The sequence below is a fragment of the Mycetomoellerius zeteki genome, unplaced genomic scaffold, assembly GCF_001594055.1.
Source record: "Mycetomoellerius zeteki isolate Tzet28-1 unplaced genomic scaffold, Tzet1.0 scaffold155, whole genome shotgun sequence".
Classification (NCBI taxonomy): domain Eukaryota; kingdom Metazoa; phylum Arthropoda; class Insecta; order Hymenoptera; family Formicidae; genus Mycetomoellerius; species Mycetomoellerius zeteki.
The window spans coordinates 3194954-3214009 of NW_017256500.1; the positions used below are offsets into that span (position 1 = coordinate 3194954).

Genomic DNA, 19056 nt, shown 5'->3' on the forward strand with positions numbered 1-19056 from the left:
GCATTATTCAAAATTTACATTAAATTACACTGTTTTTCTCGTTTCAAAAATAATGATTTATGTCTCACAATACATATACATACAAAATATATGTATAAAATTAAAAAAATTATACGTAGGTTACAGTTACACAACACGTTGGACATCACATCGTTCTCTTGTCGCACATTCTTCTTTGTTTTGAAAAATTCATAAAGAGGCAAATTCAACCTTTACACAGTTTGACATGGTTTGACAACGAAAGTGTAAAAGTTTTGATTTTAATAACGACAACCATAATTAGAATTCGTATGTATACTTTGAAATTTTATTAAAAGAAGTGCAATCATCACAAATAGTTACAAAAATCAAATTTATCTCAAAATTTAATTTGTCGTTTCGTGACATTTGTTCTCGAATCGCGAATTCAGACTTTCTCATTATTATTATTATTAATTTATGATACAATTAAACTAAAATAATTATAGTGAGGTAAATGGCGACACTTTGACCAAATTCTAATTAATTTGAATAGTGAAATAATTTAAAGAACAAAATTCTATTTTTGTCCCATATGTGTTAAACAGCAAAAAATTAATAACTCTATTTACGTCATAACAAAATAATACAGATATTCGACAAACTAATAAAAAAAAATGGAATTTGATCAAACTCGCGCACGAAATATTTCTCGAAAATGGATTTTAAATTTCGAGATTTCCCGAGCAATTCGCGCGCTTTTGTCACGTGACCGCGAGGGAACTTTTTGTCGCTAGGTCGCGCTCGAGTTCTCTTCGCGAAGTGTATTTTAGGGAAGCGTACAGTGGCGGTGTGCAGAGCCAGTGCAAGCGAGAAGTGAGTGGCATCGAGTTGCAAATGGTGGACGGTATTTGACCCTCGTTACGTTTAACATCAGGTAGGTGAGCTTTCCGGCCGACGGACGATGTTGTCGGAATTGCGTCGCGTCTCCTGTCGACCGGTGACGTCGACGATTGTCGCCGGTCGGTCGACCGATCGATCGCGTCGTTCGACGGGATTATACTCGGTTACGTAAAAATTCGCCACGGACCGAAAATAGTCACCTGACTTCGCGATCTCGCGCCTCCCCCTATCCTCCTTACCTATTTTGTCTTATATTGTATATAGTCTTATCGAGAGGGAACGAAAAAAAAAGGAGGAAAACATTCGTGATGAGGAATTCACCCGGTCTCGATCTCGCGCGCCTCGTGATGAAATCCTAACCCATAATCCCCCGTCACTTTTGTGATGAGAAGGGGAGGCGTGGGCGAGTTCGAGTTCGTAGGTTAAGATGCATATTTAATCGTTTAGTACGGCGTTCTCTCTCCCGCGAGTCTTCCTCTTCACGGTACAGATTGTGACGTGAATCATCGTATTTTCCGCGAATTATTAGGACGTTAATAGGCGTTAAAGGCTTGTTAGCAATTTCGTTAGCACTCTCGTTTCTTGTTAGCGACTTGTCAGAGCGGTCGGTTTTTTTTATTACAGTTGTGTTGTACACGCGTTTGATTTTTTTTTCCTTCAACATCCTCGATTTCATTCATTTTTTCTAATTTTTTTCCCGAACTACGGCGGTCGTTTTGGGTCTTACGTTTTGTGTTCCTGTTCTTTGACTTTCTTCCGCTCGCAAAGATACAATTTTGCTTTTGAAAGAAAAAAGTATGAATGCTTGCATCATCCGGCTTCCTGTCGTCGTGAGATTTGAGCGGCACGATTATCGCAGTCCCGAGAGAGAACGGGAGAAAAGAGAAAAGAGTAAAAGCGCGGTAAATGTAGACACGTGCTGTCAAGAGAAACAGGTCACACACGTGGTCTGGAAGTTTTTCGCAATTCCCCTTCTTTTAACAAATTCCATTGAGTAAATAGATCGTAGACGTGATCTGGAAGTTTCTTGCAACTCCTTTTTCCAAAAATTTTGGCAAAGTAAATAGATCGTTTACGTGATCTGGATTTCTTGCAATTCCTCTTCTTCTAAAAAATGTTGACAATAGGCCAGTTCATCTTTCTTCCTTTTCTCTCCAGGAGGAAAAAAGAGGAAGAAAGATGAACTGGTGCAAAAATTCAGTCAAAAAGAACAGGCCTATTGAATAAATAGAAGAAGATCGTGGCCCGGAAGTTTCCCGTAACTCCCCCTCTTTTCTCAAAAGTTCTGGCAGCAAATACACTTCATAGATATAGTCACCGACGAGATACTATTAAAACTGACATCCTTACGGGAGTTCGCGTCCTTATTAATATTGAATTAAGAGTAAAAAATTGATAATGTACTAATTTTATGATTTATTAATTTAGTAGACGTGTTTATCGGTGTATATGCATTTAAAACTCAATAGTACTTGATTTTTCTTTAAATTTGTAATTTCATTGTTATCGTCAAAGTTTGATTATCAACAAAGACGATAACTGCAGAGAAAAAAAAATTATAATTTTTCAGCGACATAGGATATAACTTTACGAGTATGCATATTTATTTATGGAGCATTTATGTAATAAAAAATCATGAATTTAATAATGTATTAGCTAAGTATTTATGTTAATAATAGCAAATTTATATCAATTGTCGATAATGTCAGTTCTTCAATTACCTCCGGGCCCTTTTTATACCGCCAAAAATTTGCCTAGGTTGACGGTTTTTAAGACGATTCTAAAGCCGTCTGTATTACCGATTCAATCGTAATTTTTGTATAACAAATACTTTTCTTCTCTTTCACAGATTCGAAAATCCTCCAGGATTAAAGTATACACGTTAATACGTGTTTGTGAGGTGAAATTTATGCCGAGAACGATAAAAAAATTTTTTGTCGTTCTCTCTCGGTATAAATTTCATCTGACAAACACGTATTAATGTGTATACTTTAATCCTGGAGAAGGATTTTCGAATCTGTGAAAGAGAAAAAAAGTATTGTATCATCGTCGATGATACAGTACTCGTGATCTGAAAATTTTTTGCAACTCCCTTCTTATCTCAAAAATTCTGACAAATAAATAGATCATACACGTGATCCGGTAGCTTCTCACTTCTAAATCTCTCTCTCTCTCTTTTCTTTTTTCAAAAATTACGATAATATGTTTGTTTTATTGCAAGAGGCCGGAGAAATGTAGATCTGTAGCTTAATACGAATTCCTCCTCTATCTTTTCATTCATATTATTCAAGCGGATAGAACTGGAAATAGCTGGAAGAAACGGACGCGCGTAATCTGAGGTATAATTTGCGCGATAAATTGTCTTCGTCGATATGTTACAATGTGAAGCGTAAATTAATTCACTGTAAAGTAATTTGATATACGCACTTTTGATTTTAAAAAAAGAGTAAACGAAAATGAACACGTTACTGTTAATACTGTTATTAAAGAATATGTACATTTACTTTAGTAAAGACATGTTAATTATCTTGACTTTCAACTTTATTATTGATAAATTCATCAGTAAACTTACCAGTAACTATATATGTAACTTGCTGATTTGCTTTTATCATAACAGACTTACAAAGATTGTCGTGGTGTGTACATATTTAAGTAACGGAGCGGGGTCGCGTTCTCAGGACCGGCGTTCGTATCTGCATTTCTGACGTGAGCGCAAACGACAATCAGGTATTCCCCACTTCCAGTCATTGCGATCTCGTGGAGGTTCTCTACGTAAAGAGACGGGGGAGAGCCCGCAGTTTTTCCCGATAGTCACATGTGCCTGAACGAGGCCAGCATTGCCTCGAAACGGATTTCGAGACAGACAGTCTTATCGCGTGTGTCAATAGGACTTTGAGTTATTCCTCTCGATTATATCTTTTTTTCCACGATTTTCCACACACTTTGAGCATCGAATAAAAGAAGACGAATAGGACTGAAGATAAACGCTGCATGTGTCTTTCGTAAGAATACAACTGTGGAGAAAAAGCGGTACTCGATGGCCTCGCCTTCGTTGCTTAAGTTTACTGTCTGATTTTATATGCTGTTTAAAGTGAAAGGAAGTAAAATTAATCTGCAAATTTTTTCTACTTACTTTCTCGTTACTCTTGTCTTGATAGTCTTTTTATCTTGTAATCTAATCTTCGAAAAAAGGGATACGTACGTGACGCCAGATGTTCCGCCTCCCTAAGTGAATTATCGCGATTGATAAGCAGGATCTAATTAGAGATTTTGCTGTTAAATAAATAATAAATGATATTTGTCATTTTAGACATGATTTTAGACATTATTGAGAAATATTCTAGTCGCAATTACTTTCATACGTTAAAAGCTCTCAAGATTTCGAGTTAATATGTATTCATAAATATTTAGTAAATATTCCATAAATATACAACTATTTTAATTAAAATAAATTAATAATATAGCTCAATAAGAATAAATCAATAAATAAAAGAAGGGTTACGAGCCAATTAAAATTTAAAGAATATTTAATATTTGTAAAAACATTTCGACGCCGATCGGATCATTTTCAATAAACAAATAATAACAAGTAAAAACAAATAATATTACATAAGTTGTCGAAGTATTCGGTCAGATTACAGTATCCAGTGAAACGTATCGGTTATTTCTGTATTCCCTATTATTTGATGTGGTTCATATGTAAAATTAGCATCATTTGATTGATATAAAAGTGATCTCATCTTATTTTTTAAAATCGACAATAGTTCACATCAACAGAAAAATAAAAATAATAAACTGACATTGCGTTACAATTAAAATTAAATTATATAATCAAGTATGTATATTTTATTATTTTAATTAAAATTTTTGACTGTCTGGCTTGAAACAATAATAAGATTCTTTTTTTAGAAGAAACATTTTTTTTTATGTTAAGAAAAAGCAATATTTCAAAGTATTTTAACTCATTGTTAGACTCACTATTATACGCGTTTCTGGCATTTATCAAAGCTTATCTAGAACTACGCGAAGTCTTGATAATGCAAACTTTGGATTGTAGTACTTGTGTACTATGCTTTCTAATCTTTACTTTTTAAAGGAAGTGCTTTAGATAATATTTTGCGCATCACTACAAATGTATTGTCGTGAAAATTTGTTGACACATGCAATTTTATATTTACACACAGAAGTGTACAGGAAATATGTGTTCTCTCAATAATATTTTTTAATTTATTGTAATTTTCTCTCCGAAGCATTTAAGATATGCTGCGACAAAACGTCAAAATTATAAGAATGTTGTATTATATGAATGAGTTATAAATTTTGTGTTTTATGATATTAATATTTGGCGTGAAAAGTGCTGCCGTGAGTAACGAAAAATAGGTTATACTATTGAGTTGCACTAAATATTTAGTGCAATTTAAAACGTCGTAAATTGTGTAATTAGTATTTTTACTTGGACTTACAACTTTAACATAATTTTTTTTAAATTAGAATTAACTGAAATTTTGCAGAAATTGATTGCTTATATCTTTAGTTATTTTTTAATAAAATTATATATGATATTTTTTAATAAAATTTTTTAAATAAAAAAATTATTTAAAAAAAAATAAATTATTTCTTTCGTTTGAAAAATTAAAAACACAATGTTTTGCTGTGACAAGTTTCATTGCATTTTTTCTCGAACATTGTTACGCAATCTGGAAACTGGCCAGTTCTTAAAAATAGAATAGTAACACCTCAATATTTATGATAACAAATATACTGTGTACCGAATTCTGTAAATCATTCCTTTTTTTAGAGTCGAGCATAGCTTCATAGAGAACAATAGAAATACGAGGAATTCCGATGGGGGTCCCTTGTATATAATTTCCATTATCGTCTTCTATTTTTTTTGGTCTTCTGAGCTCAATTTTGTGGATTTTCTAAAAAAAAAAATCAGGAAAATATTCTTAAAAAGTCACACTATTAGAATAAAAAACAAAAAGTTCAATTTTTCGAAATTTTAAACTCTTCTGATCCCCCTTTAAAGCGCGTGGTACATTTATTTATTATAAGCATTATTTGAATATATCAATGATAAGTATATTTCCTGAAATAATTTTATATAATAATCTTTTATTGAATTTTTTTTTCGTGAAATTGTACAATACTTTATGGTAAAGTTACATTTCATTGAATTACTTTCATGAATATTGATTGTATTTTAATTTCGATGTATTACGTCTAATGACGCAATTATATTTACATGCTAAGATACAGTATAACGAATTCTATGAACACGATATATGTCTATACATATATCGAGTGAAGTTTTATTTAACCTGTGCATAAACAAGCGCACATATACATATATATTGCAATATATAAGAACAGTTAAATGCATTAATCATGCTTACACAATTGCAAAATGCACCTTTGATATTCTCCGCATTTCTTAGTAATCAATCAATGGATGATACGCAGGTAAAGTCTAGAATTTCAATGATGCAATGAGAACAATGATAAGACGACAGACTATAGTAGATAAAATCAGATTGTGAATGTATCAAATTTGCTTAACATACGTTGCCACTGTGCTTATCAATGTTAATATTCTCATTAATGCCTCATGACCGGGCATGGCATTTGAAACTTTGTTTAATTAAAATGCAATTGCGATCTTGAGATATCGCATATCCGTTTAGTTACTTCAGATATTTAAATGACGCATAAAATTTGAGTATGCCTTATCGGTAACTATGTTTACGCAGTTTCATTAATTTATTTACATCTCTTCTTTATCGACGATATGAAGCAAGATAAGGCATTGAATGACCTGCCGTGTCATGTTCCAGGTGAAAATGTATAAAGCAAGGACAGTATTCAGTACGCTGGCCCCTTTGGCGCCGCGGATATGCGGCCCCGAAAGATACGCATCCTGGGTGGTCCGTAGTCATCCATTGACTAGGACCAGCCAGTTGATTTTCACGGAGCCCGCGCGCAAATACAACAGCCGAGTAGCAACCGAGCCTTTCTTGAACGGCAGCACCAGCTCTTACGTGGAAGAGATGTACAACGCGTGGCTGCAAGATCCGAACAGTGTGCACGTGGTAAGTAAATATAAATGCATCTTCGCACAAAGATTCAAATCAATTTTTTTAGGAGAAATTAATTAAAGCCTGATGAAAGATAAAAAGAGTGTCTATTTATTATTTTTATCGTTTTTTCTTTTAAGAGCTATTTAATTGTGTCGTTTGTTTATATTATAGATGGAAAGATTTTCCTTAAATTTATTTTGCTCTTGTTTATTTGTAGTCATGGGATTCCTTCTTTCGAAACAGCACCGCTGGAGCTGCCCCAGGATTCGCATATCAGGCACCACCATCCCTCGCTCCAAGTTACAACCAAGTACCACTCGGAGCGTTGTTGCCCCTGGGTGGCGGAACGCAACTCGGTCAGGCGCCTGTTAATGAAAAAATTATTGACGACCATCTAGCGGTGCAAGCTATCATTCGTTCTTATCAGGTATGATATTTTGTTTGCTTTACTCCTGGTAATGAATATAGATGTGCTACTCTTGCAAACAAGTACATATTTTGGACATGATAATTTATCGTGTGTAAGTTTATGAACAATATATAAGAGTGATTAATAATTCACGTAATTATTATTACTTGTATTATTTTTGTTTGCAAGAAGATTATTTTATTCAGACGTATATTTCTTGAGTAACAAAATGATAATTAATTATAGTAAAAATTGCTTTTTAATATTGGTTATTACACTTTAATTATATAAAAATATTATTTTTTAATAAATTTCTGCTCCTATCTCTATTATCTATAAATAATAATGTAATGTAAAATAGTATTCTTTTATTATTATATAACATTTAATAAATTAAATGGGAATCTGGAGAAATCTGCTTTTGAATCATACTAAATTCCATTAAAAGCTGCATGAATAAGAATATAAATATATAACAGCAATATCTCAAAGGTATAAAGGGATATTTTCATAGTTGGTTCTTATTTCAAGACCGTCTTAATAATATCTTAAGCTGCTAATATGTCTCATGTCCGCTTTTACCAATATAAATCACTATAATGTATTAAATAATATTAATAACTTCAATTTTAGTTTGACTTACTTTTTATCTTTTTTTAGTTCTAACAATTAAAAAAAAAATTAAGTGAGATTAAAGTTAATCTATATTAGTAAAAATGGACATTAATGATTGGTTTATAGTTTGACATTTTAGGAATGCACTTAAGATAGTTTTGAAATAAAAACTACGACTATAAATATCGGTTAGTATTTGTAGTTGATTGTAGTTTTAAAAAATGTTGCGATAAAAAAGTTATACGAATTCTCTTTTGCTTTGCCATTTTTAAAACGAAAGCTATTTCTTACTGTGTGTTTGAAATGTATTCATATATTACGGAAATTGCTATGGCATGCATTGATACAGCGTACTTACGTTTTGTTCAATGAAATTTACATATAAATACATTTTATTCTCTATGAAGCTATGCATAAAATACATTTTAAATTCTATTGAACGAAATATTTTAGAATTTTTTGTGTCCCAGTTTCATTTCCATGGAACAGATAAGAATGTCTTTTGGTCGAGATAACATGAATGTGTTAGAATTTATATTTATGTACTTTGCGCGATTATAAACTTTATGCGTCAATATGTCTATGGTTTGAGACGTGGAATGTTTTTTTGTTATTTATTTTTGCTTAATGTTAAGGGGCTATCATGTGTGTTTCCAAATTTTCTGACATTATGTTTGTCTCAAGTATTAACACATGATAAGTGTATTGAATACAAATAGCAAAGATTATGAATATTGTATAATAGCCTCACTTCTTGTATGACTATACTAGTGGCTCACTGCATCTTCTATCTCAAGCATGTCTTGCATCTTTATATTTTTTCCAACAAAAATAATAGGATTTTTTAAATTATGATTTTTTATAGCCTTATCTCTTTCCTTCTCAATATACATTTAGATGTTTCTATCAAGGAAGCAGCACGCTATTTCTAATTATTTTATTAAAACTGTGATAATTATATTTGTTATAGCAATGATTCTATTTTCATTTACTGTAGTGAAATTATAATCATGAGATAAACAAAATCCATTCCTTCACATTGTTGCAATAAATATCAATAATATGTGTTAGTGTATGCTATAAGTAAATATAATTGGTATATTTGTTTGCTAATTTTTCTGTATATAGCCGCTGTATTTTTTTCTTTTTTTTCTATATTGTAACTATGTGTGTACAGTGTAGTTGTGAGAATAGACACAGTTTATATAAATGTGAGGTTTTTTTCGGAATTATTGGCGTATAGGCCCGAGGTCATTTAGTTGCCGATCTGGATCCACTGGGTATTATGCAAACAGACCTGATACACACTCATTATGCAGCTCGCAAAGGATCTCCAGAACAAGTGTTGCGACAGTATATGCTTGGTAAGATTTTTCTTCCTAAGCATTTTCCACGGGCTTTTGTTTTAAAGACGCGTTTTCTTGCCATACGTGCCATACGTATATGAGAATCGCATTATACTTGGTTTGATGTATAAAATACGTACATAGAGCCATAAATTACTCGGCTCATGTTTACTGTAATTTTATTTGAAACATCTTCCCGATATACATTCAATATTATCATTTCATACAATCATAGCCTTTGCATATTAACATCTTACTAGCTGAAAAATTTTTTTAATTTTAGATAAAATTCTAAGGATTATAAAATAGAATTTTTCTACTTTAGATAAAATTTCAAGAGTCTTTAGAAAATAATTACAAAGATTATTTGTAATTTTGATGCAATTTTAGGCGACATAATTGTAAAACAATCTTAATGATTTTCTCTACAACGTATGGAACGTATTTCAAAATTATATTGAAGTAATATCTAAACAAAGTAAAATAAAAAATAACAATTTATTATTTTTTTGTGTTTTTGGAAATTATATTTTTTAAGTTTTTTGTTTTTTCATTGAAAATACCTTATAATTAATGTATTCCTAATAGTTCGAAAGAATTATACAAAACTAAATATTATGTACTGCAAAAGAGAAGGCAACCTTGTGGCAGACTTACACTGATACTGAAAATGTTTGGAAAAGCATTGTACTTGTTTTAGGAATCATAAAAATGAATACGTCTCATCTTTTCATAATAATCGATTATCTAAGCGGATTTCGAATATCTATATACATAATTCGAATATCCATATACATGCAGGCATTTATTCAAGTATGACATTTATCATTATGCATTCATCGCGTTTATATTTGACAGAAAGTAAAAATAGATAAATATATATGTACATTGCCCAATAATATACGAGTAAAACGTTGGAGGTAAGAATAAAGAAATTTATGTTGATTTTTTGCATGTATGATTTGTATATGTTATTGTATATGTATTGCTTTTGGACACCTGCACATATTTTTCGTCTAGTATGCTTGTCTTTATAAAATTTGTATACACTAACATACTGCACGCGATTATTTTTTCTTGTGTGAGTTACGATAAATAAGGGGATGTTTGAGCAGACACTGTTATTATTATTATATCTTTAATTAAATTAAATATAACGCATAATTAAACAAATATAACGCATTAATAATAGGGAAGCTAAGGAGCAGATAACACATTTACAAGTTAAGATATTAGCTTCATGTTGTGCATATTTAATGTTAATTACTGTGATGATGTTTTCTTAAAGAGCATGACGATAGCTTGCATCGAATACTATGTATTATCTATGTCATAATGCACATTCTTTGAGTACAACATCAAGCACAGTAATTTATATTTTGATTAAATATACTTAAATCAAATGAGAATTTGAAAATTATTTGGTTCGCATGAATGTGGCATTAAATTGACAGATTCGTGGCCATCATATCGCTAAATTGGATCCACTCGGCATCAACAGCGCTGATCTTGATGATAGACATCCGCAAGAATTGCTCTATACCCATTATTCATTCGGTAAGCTTAATTAAACGTGTTTCTGCGTAAATAGAGGAGAGTAAAAAAAATTATTCTCGAACAAAAATGCATCATCGATGCATTTGAAAACTAGTAATCGACTTATTATCGAATACTAAACAATAATGATGTAATCGCGGCTATATATCTTCGAGTATGTTCTCATCTATTAATTTTCCGTATAAAATTTATTTACTGGCTGCTATTGCATTTAATTTCTTCTCTCATATTTAATTTAAATGTGGGTGAGTGAATATTTCATTCTTTCAACTAATTTATACACAAGTGGAAACATAATATAAAGTTTTTCTTCGCGTTACAATTCACCATGTTAGTATATTAGTTTATCGCTTATAATTCTTTTAGTATAGCACTTTTTCATAACTATATTTATTTTTTATTTTCTTTACTCGCAAGCAAACTGTTGGTTTGGTATCACTGGTATCAAAAAAGATATTATTGAAAGAGGTAGTGTGCAACATGTTTAATTTAATATTTATATAATCAGGGATCTCTAGATTTATCGGTTTAATTTACTAAATTTCTCGTTTTATTACGAATAAGTATGCAGCAGGTAAAGAATCCTGAATCCTTGGGATCAATTTCGATCCGATCGTTGAGTTTGAGTCTAATGTCCACAGGGAAGAGACCACGCACTACTTTCTCGCAGCAACTTCAATACCGAGTAGCTGTCCTAATGCAAAGTATGTAGTCGCCACCCAGAACGGGACTTTCCCGTAAAGCTCTACTTATGCTAGTATATTGGGAGGCACTGGTTTATTTTGGGTTTACACTGAATCAAATAATTTTCGGTCGAAAGCCTATATATACAGGTGCTTGGGTTCTTCTGCATAAACTTGTATCTCGACTATATAAAGATGTTCGCAGACAACAGCTAGTTTTCAAACGTCCGTACAGGAGGGACATTTGAGTATCGAGTTACGAATATCTTAATACAATAGATGGACTATGAATACGGATGTAAAACTTAAAAAAGAAAACTATAGTTTTGTTTCTTCTTCCTTTCTCTGTCTTTCTCTCCTTCTCTCTGTTAAATCGAAGTGTTGCGTATATTATCTTCGAAATTTTTCTAATACGTATTTTTTTCTTTTTATCTATGTTGTGTTCTTACCATGTTTATATTGCCTTCTTTGCTGTATATTTTTGATTACATCTTTTTAGTTTGTTTGAAACATTTTCAAATGATTGATTTAATGGTGGTTGTTGTTTGAACTAACGATGCTTTACTTAAGCTCACAGCTTTTCTTTTGCATCAAAGAACTTTGTTTTTCTTTCAGTTTCGTATTTGTTTGCACTGTCGTGCGTATAGTGATATGTTGTGACCATCAATATCCTTACATATCTTCCAAAATATACTGCATGTTCGTTTCAGCAGATATTTTGCAGTATGTAAATATTGTATCTATTAAAGAAATATTTATATATATGCGATGTATATTAAATATTTTTTAAATTAAAAATAATTATTCGGTTTTTACTACAAGAAAGAAATTCCTGTTGAAAATAAAGTTTTAAAGACACATTTTCAGTATCAGTTTTAAACAGAACAAATTAAAAAAAGTACATTTCAGTAGTTCAACCTATACAATTACATTTTGTTTTTATATAATTTTATATATATATATATACTCTAAATGGATTATTTTATATTAAATGAATACGAATATAAATGCGCGATATACTTAAACATCTGACTGTGTATAAGTATATAAGAACTGTAACATTTTTTAATTATCAGTGCTTATTTGTAAAACGTATGTATTTTTCATTTTAAATGATTAATACAGAGGAGTCGGACATGGATCGTGTTTTCAAATTGCCATCCACCACATTTATCGGCGGTAAGGAGAAATCATTACCGTTGCGTGAGATCCTGAAACGGCTCGAGGCGGCTTACTGCGGTCACATCGGTGTCGAATTCATGTTCATTAACTCTTTGGAGCAATGCAATTGGATCAGGCAAAAGATGGAAACACCCGGAATCATGGAAATGACGAATGACGAGAAGAGACTTATTTTAGCCAGATTGACACGTGCAACCGGGTAATAACATCGGCACTAATTATATAAATTTAAAAAAAAAGTTCTAGCTTTGAAGTTGAAAATTTTCAGGAAAATCGAAGTATTTAGTCTTTATTCTGTTTTTATTTTTTTTTTTATTTTAATCTTTGTCATAATTTATACTCAAATAGAATTTTTTCTAAAATACCTTTTTAAAGAAAAATTATGCTAAATTGACTTGCGAAAGTATGGAATTCAGTTTCTCACATATTTGCTTAGTGTCTAAGAGATATAGCTAGCAAATGTCTTTTAATCTAAATCACAGATTCGAAGCATTCTTGGCACGCAAATGGTCCTCAGAGAAGAGATTCGGTTTGGAGGGTTGCGAAATTTTAATTCCAGCTATGAAGCAAGTGATTGATAAGTCCACGGAATTGGGAGTCGAGTCGATTGTCATGGGTATGCCTCACCGTGGTCGTCTCAATGTTCTCGCTAATGTCTGTCGTAAGCCACTGAGTCAAATTTTCACACAATTTGCTGCTCTCGAAGCCGCTGATGATGTAAGCATAAAACGAATCGTGTTTTTAACTATAGAAAGTGTATTTTGCTATCGCGGCTAGTTTATTGATCCGAGATTGCTGCTAACGGTAAAGTGATTCCAGGGTTCTGGCGATGTGAAATACCATTTGGGCACTTACATAGAACGTCTTAATCGAGTGACGAATAAGAATATTCGTCTGGCCGTGGTTGCAAATCCATCGCACTTGGAGGCCGTAGATCCGGTGGTTCAAGGCAAAACACGCGCCGAGCAATTCTACCGTGGCGATGGCGAAGGCAAAAAAGTAAGCATTATGTATAAACAAAATTGTACCTTGAATACTTTTTATAATTAGGTGGCAATGAGCGAAAACTAAATAAAGAAAAACGACTTTAAAATTTGAATTATGAGATTAAATAATTATTAAAATGATTAAATATTATTTTGATTTTTTTAGGTGTCCAATAACATGGTGCAACTATATAATCGTGATTATGTGTATAAATATTCATTTTGATGAATATAATTATGTGTATTCTCTCTAGGTCATGTCCATTCTTCTTCACGGAGATGCTGCGTTCTGCGGTCAAGGTATTGTCTTCGAAACAATGCATTTATCTGACCTGCCTGATTACACCACCCACGGCACTATTCATATTGTTGTGAATAATCAGATCGGTTTTACCACCGATCCGAGGCATTCACGATCGTCGCCGTATTGCACTGGTTGGTATTTACTGGTTAAAACAGAATTGTTTTTTTTTTTCTAATAGCAGTAATTATCACGAATTTATTTATTAGATGTGGCTCGAGTAGTGAACGCACCCATCTTCCATGTGAATTCCGATGATCCCGAAGCCGTGATGCACGTGTGTAAAGTTGCGGCGGAATGGAGGGCTACCTTCCACAAGGATGTTGTGATCGATTTGGTCTCCTACAGACGCAATGGCCACAATGAGATTGACGAACCGATGTTCACTCAGCCTCTGATGTATCGTAAGATCAAGAACACTTTGTCAGCCCTTGACAAGTATGCCAACTCGCTCATCGACAATAATGTCGTCACTCCTGCGGAAGTTGAGGTACGATAGTTTCATGTACATAATATATTTTATATTAAATGTCTTTAAGACTGTTACATGAATACACAACTAGGAAATAAACATTCAGCTCAAATGTATGAGGCTTTCGTTTCATAGTGAATATTTTATATAATTACTTTTGCAATATAAAAGCGACTATTCTTTAGGATGTCAAAGCCAAGTACGAAAAGATCTGCGAGGAGGCCTATAACAATGCTAGGCAGGAAACACACATTAAGTACAAAGATTGGTTGGATTCACCATGGTCAGGTTTCTTCGAAGGAAAAGATCCGTTGAAGGTTTCGCCTACTGGTATCAAGGAAGACACGCTCATACATATTGGAAAGAAATTCTCATCGCCGCCACCGAATGCTGCTGAATTTGTCATCCACAAAGGTGAGTAGAGTAGCGTTAAAAGATGAATGTGGTAATATTTTTTCTCTAATAAAAAGATATATTAAATTTAAAAAAGCCCAAAATAAAACATAATAAAAAATTAAAACTACAAATTTATAAAAATATATTTACAAAATTTATATAGTAATTTATGTAGCAATACATAATTTATACAATAGCGTTAGGAAAAACATGGCAATTATTTTATTACAGGTATCGAGCGTATTTTGAAATCTCGCATGGAGATGATTGAGGCTAGAACTGTCGACTGGGCTCTTGGCGAAGCTATGGCTTTCGGATCTCTCCTTAAGGAAGGTATTCATGTTCGTTTGTCAGGTCAGGACGTGGAGAGAGGCACATTCTCTCACAGGCATCACGTATTACATCACCAGACTGTAGATAAGGCGACTTATAGGCCACTCTGCTACTTGTATCCTGATCAGGCACCTTACACAGTGTGCAACAGTTCTTTGTCTGAATTTGGTGTTCTCGGTAAGATTATAGTTTTTACAATTCTGATATAATTATAAATACGTTCTCAATGTAGTAACTGTACTGAAAATCTATAACACTTATAATGTGAATTATAAATTTTTAATACTGTTAGTATACGTATTTCGAAATATACCGTATGTATTAAGTGCTTCATAATTTTTTCATATTAAAATAATTGTAATTATAGGATTTGAACTGGGTTATTCTATGACGAATCCTAATGCGTTGGTGTGCTGGGAAGCTCAATTCGGAGACTTTAACAATACGGCGCAATGTATAATTGATCAGTTCATCAGCAGCGGTCAAGCTAAGTGGGTTAGACAATCCGGTCTTGTCATGTTGCAACCGCACGGTCTTGAAGGAATGGTAAATCCACAAAATCATTAAATTACTTTACGATATAATTTAATCCTTGATATATAATTTACTTCTTGAAATATGACATGGAAACCGGTTACCATTCACCTCATATTCACTCACATAATCTTCAATTCTCTAATCTTGTATAACCGAGGTATACATATAAATCAACCCGACAATCGTTAACAATAATATAATTTATTTATTGATTTCAAATTCGCACTCTCTTTCTTTTTCTTCGTAGGGTCCCGAGCATTCTAGTGCTCGTTTGGAACGGTTTCTTCAAATGTCTGCCGACGATCCGGATTATTTCCCACCGGAAAGTGAAGAGTTTGCTGTTCGTCAGTTACATGATAGTAATTGGATCGTCGCCAACTGCAGCACACCAGCGAATTATTTCCACATTCTGCGACGGCAAATTGCATTACCGTTCAGGAAACCATTGATCCTGATGACACCAAAGTCGTTGCTCCGTCATCCAGAGGCTAAGTCTAACTTTGACCTGATGCTAGAAGACACGCAGTTCCTCAGAGTGATACCTGAAGAAGGCACGTCGACTCAGAATCCCAACGGCGTCAAGAGGCTGCTGTTCTGCTCCGGGAAGGTCTACTATGACCTGAAGAAAGCGCGCACAGAACGGAAATTGGAAGACAAAATCGCAATTGCGAGAGTGGAACAGGTCAGTTGTTATTTTTAGAATAAGTCAATCATCAATCATGTTTGATTAAATTTTATTTAATTATATAATTAATCATAAATATTCAATGTATGTCAATATTTTAATCGATTCTGCTGTAGATCTCGCCTTTCCCGTACGACCTCGTCAAGATAGAGGCTGCTAAGTATCCGAATGCGGAGTTGATCTGGGCTCAGGAAGAGCCTAAGAACCAAGGCGCATGGACTTACGTGCAACCTAGGTTCCACACGGCGCTCAACGGCATCCGAAACGTAGTGTAAGTATCAAAAGAAATTGATAGCGTTTTCAACTGCAGTGGCTTTGAATCGATTCGTAGTTGATTAATCAAGTCATATGTTTTATTTTGGTTTTTGATTGGACGAGATCACTTACGATCTTTAATCAATCAAACTTTATTTAATCAATCAACTTTACTCGATCAATCTCGGATCGATTCAAATCCACTGCAGTCGAAAACACTGAAATATATACGTATGTGTGGATATGTATGAATGCACTCATGTTACATTGCGTTTTAGTTTTTTATATCTTTAACTGTTTACACGGCCCACTTTTTTATTTTGTTGCGACACGCCGAATTTCGCAATCGATGTACATATTTGGAGAATAACGCATTTTTGTTATCTTTTTATAAGTTATCTCTTTATGAATGATAAAGAAAGTCGTTTGCTTACTTCGTTTTATATGTTTTATCAAAATAAAATGAAAATTTGGGCCGTGTTGCAGTAGCGCGTCAAACTCAAATGGTCAAGGGTGGTTCGCCGGTTTGTTCTCGTCGACTAAACCGATTGAAACCACAACTGTGTCAAAGCCGCAGGCAACAGAATCAATGGAACCAACGGAACCAAAGCAAAGAACAGTGAGGTAATATGGTCGGCGAGATGGTCGATGGAAGATTGGATTATTATAAAATTATTGTAAATTAATTTTCATTTAGATATAAGTCATTTATTTTAAAATCATGAACGAATCACTGAAATATTATTTCTATTTATGATTATGTTACAAAATTTATAATATTGTAATTATATTTAAAACATGAAAATATATTTTATTTTATATAAAATAATTATATATGAAGTTGCGGTAAATTATATAAATTTGCTGCCATTATAGTAATATTTGCACTTTGAACTTCAGTAATTTCAAAGATTTTTTTATTAATTAATTTTTTTATTAATAAATCGTTTATTACTTTTTTATTTGTTAGGATTGATATTGTTGGCGTATGTATCACCATGTTGTAATTGTATCACATTTTAAAACTAATTTTCATATTTTGAGCAATCTGTATTGGTGTTTTAGGTACGCTGGACGTCCCACTGCATCGTCACCCGCCACTGGAAGCAAAATGCAACATCTCAAAGAACTCAAACAGTTGCTCGATGACTCCCTCAACTTTTAATGATCCTTTGTGGCACTACATGTAGAACCGAAAGTTTATTTATTTTTCTCATATTTTAATGTATACATTACGACAATTTTGTCTTGCTCGATACACCACAGAACAGAGATTATATTACCGTAGCCGTTTAAATGATTTCTTCGCACACAATGGCGAGCCCTATTTAAGTTCGTAGCGCGCACAAATGTTTCACGCTCGTTTATTTGAAATATAGTTTTTTTCTTGTTTCTTAATTTTTCCTTTTTTTTATTGACGTATGTATACATACACACAGCTATCACAGGTTAAACTGTGATAACTTTCAGTTAATATACTTGAATATTGATTATTAATTTATATTATCTTTTAGCTCATGCTGTCTCAATCAATTACTCATTTACATGTGTATTTGATTCTTTTATCTATGTTTGAATGTGAATTTTATGCTTTTTTTTTCTTGAATTTGCGCGTTTTTGCATGTAAGTCTGAATGATGCTTAATGCGTGTGATTGAGTTTATTGAAAATTTAGGTATATATCAGTTTTGTAGATATATATATATATGTTTGTTTAAACAAACAAAAGAGAAACTTGCTAGTCCATTGATCTACGTAAACGTGAAATATTTGTGCGTTCATTGTTCTCTGTACTTCAGCCTGTTCGTACTTTAATTCTAAATTAATTTTGTGAAGTCGATAAGATTTTACAGAAAGGGAAAGTATTATTAATTTATGCAATGTTACGCAGCGCGTACATTTTAACGTGTAGTAACGTATAGTCTTGTAATACACTTCGAACCGAAGAGACTGTCTATGGCAAAAGGCTATGTGTTACATAATGGCCAATTTTTTTTCTCTAGTAATTATTTATGCGCCATGAGACTGTTGCCAATCACTTTAACTTTTTATCGTCGCTGTATTTTTATAAAAAATTAAATGATTGGCGGATTACACGCGTTCTCAACGCAAAAGAAATGTGACGTAGCACTAATCCTTCGAGATATGTATATCTCTGTCTGCTTGGCTTCGGTTGTACTGACACGGCATTAGGTGCCAGTAATAGAAGTACATCGAACTCGGTTCTTTGATCTTGGTTTAAACTTGAATGCGTGTCGCGACCGAGGCCCTAGTGCTACCCCATGGACAGTGTCGACGGATACAGCTCTCAGTAAAAAAAATGTTGAGAGTGGAAGACAAATTAGTAATATCTAGCGTTTAG

At 32.9% G+C, this 19056-nt stretch overlaps 1 protein-coding gene across 7 annotated transcripts; it reads left to right on the forward strand.

Moving 5' to 3' along the window:
- Positions 1–818: 818 nt before the first annotated feature.
- Nc73EF (oxoglutarate dehydrogenase Nc73EF) lies at positions 819–17980 on the forward strand. 7 transcript variants are annotated; one of them, XM_018444908.1, is made up of 17 exons: positions 819–895; positions 6696–6950; positions 7156–7365; positions 10763–10865; positions 11507–11569; positions 12674–12929; positions 13213–13447; positions 13550–13729; positions 13971–14151; positions 14227–14507; positions 14675–14903; positions 15117–15395; positions 15586–15764; positions 16003–16437; positions 16557–16711; positions 17182–17319; positions 17761–17980. In XM_018444908.1, the coding sequence occupies exons 2-17, from the start codon at positions 6702–6704 to the stop codon at positions 17858–17860; spliced, it is 3273 nt and encodes a 1090-aa protein (XP_018300410.1). In that variant the 5' UTR covers positions 819–895; positions 6696–6701; the 3' UTR covers positions 17861–17980. The 7 variants fall into 7 exon arrangements, with proteins under 7 accessions (XP_018300410.1, XP_018300412.1, XP_018300414.1 ...); XM_018444909.1 differs by lacking the exon at positions 819–895 and adding an exon at positions 3673–3842 and having other exon boundaries at positions 6694–6950; XM_018444910.1 differs by lacking the exons at positions 10763–10865; positions 11507–11569 and adding an exon at positions 9206–9326.
- The last annotated feature ends 1076 nt before the right edge of the window (positions 17981–19056 follow it).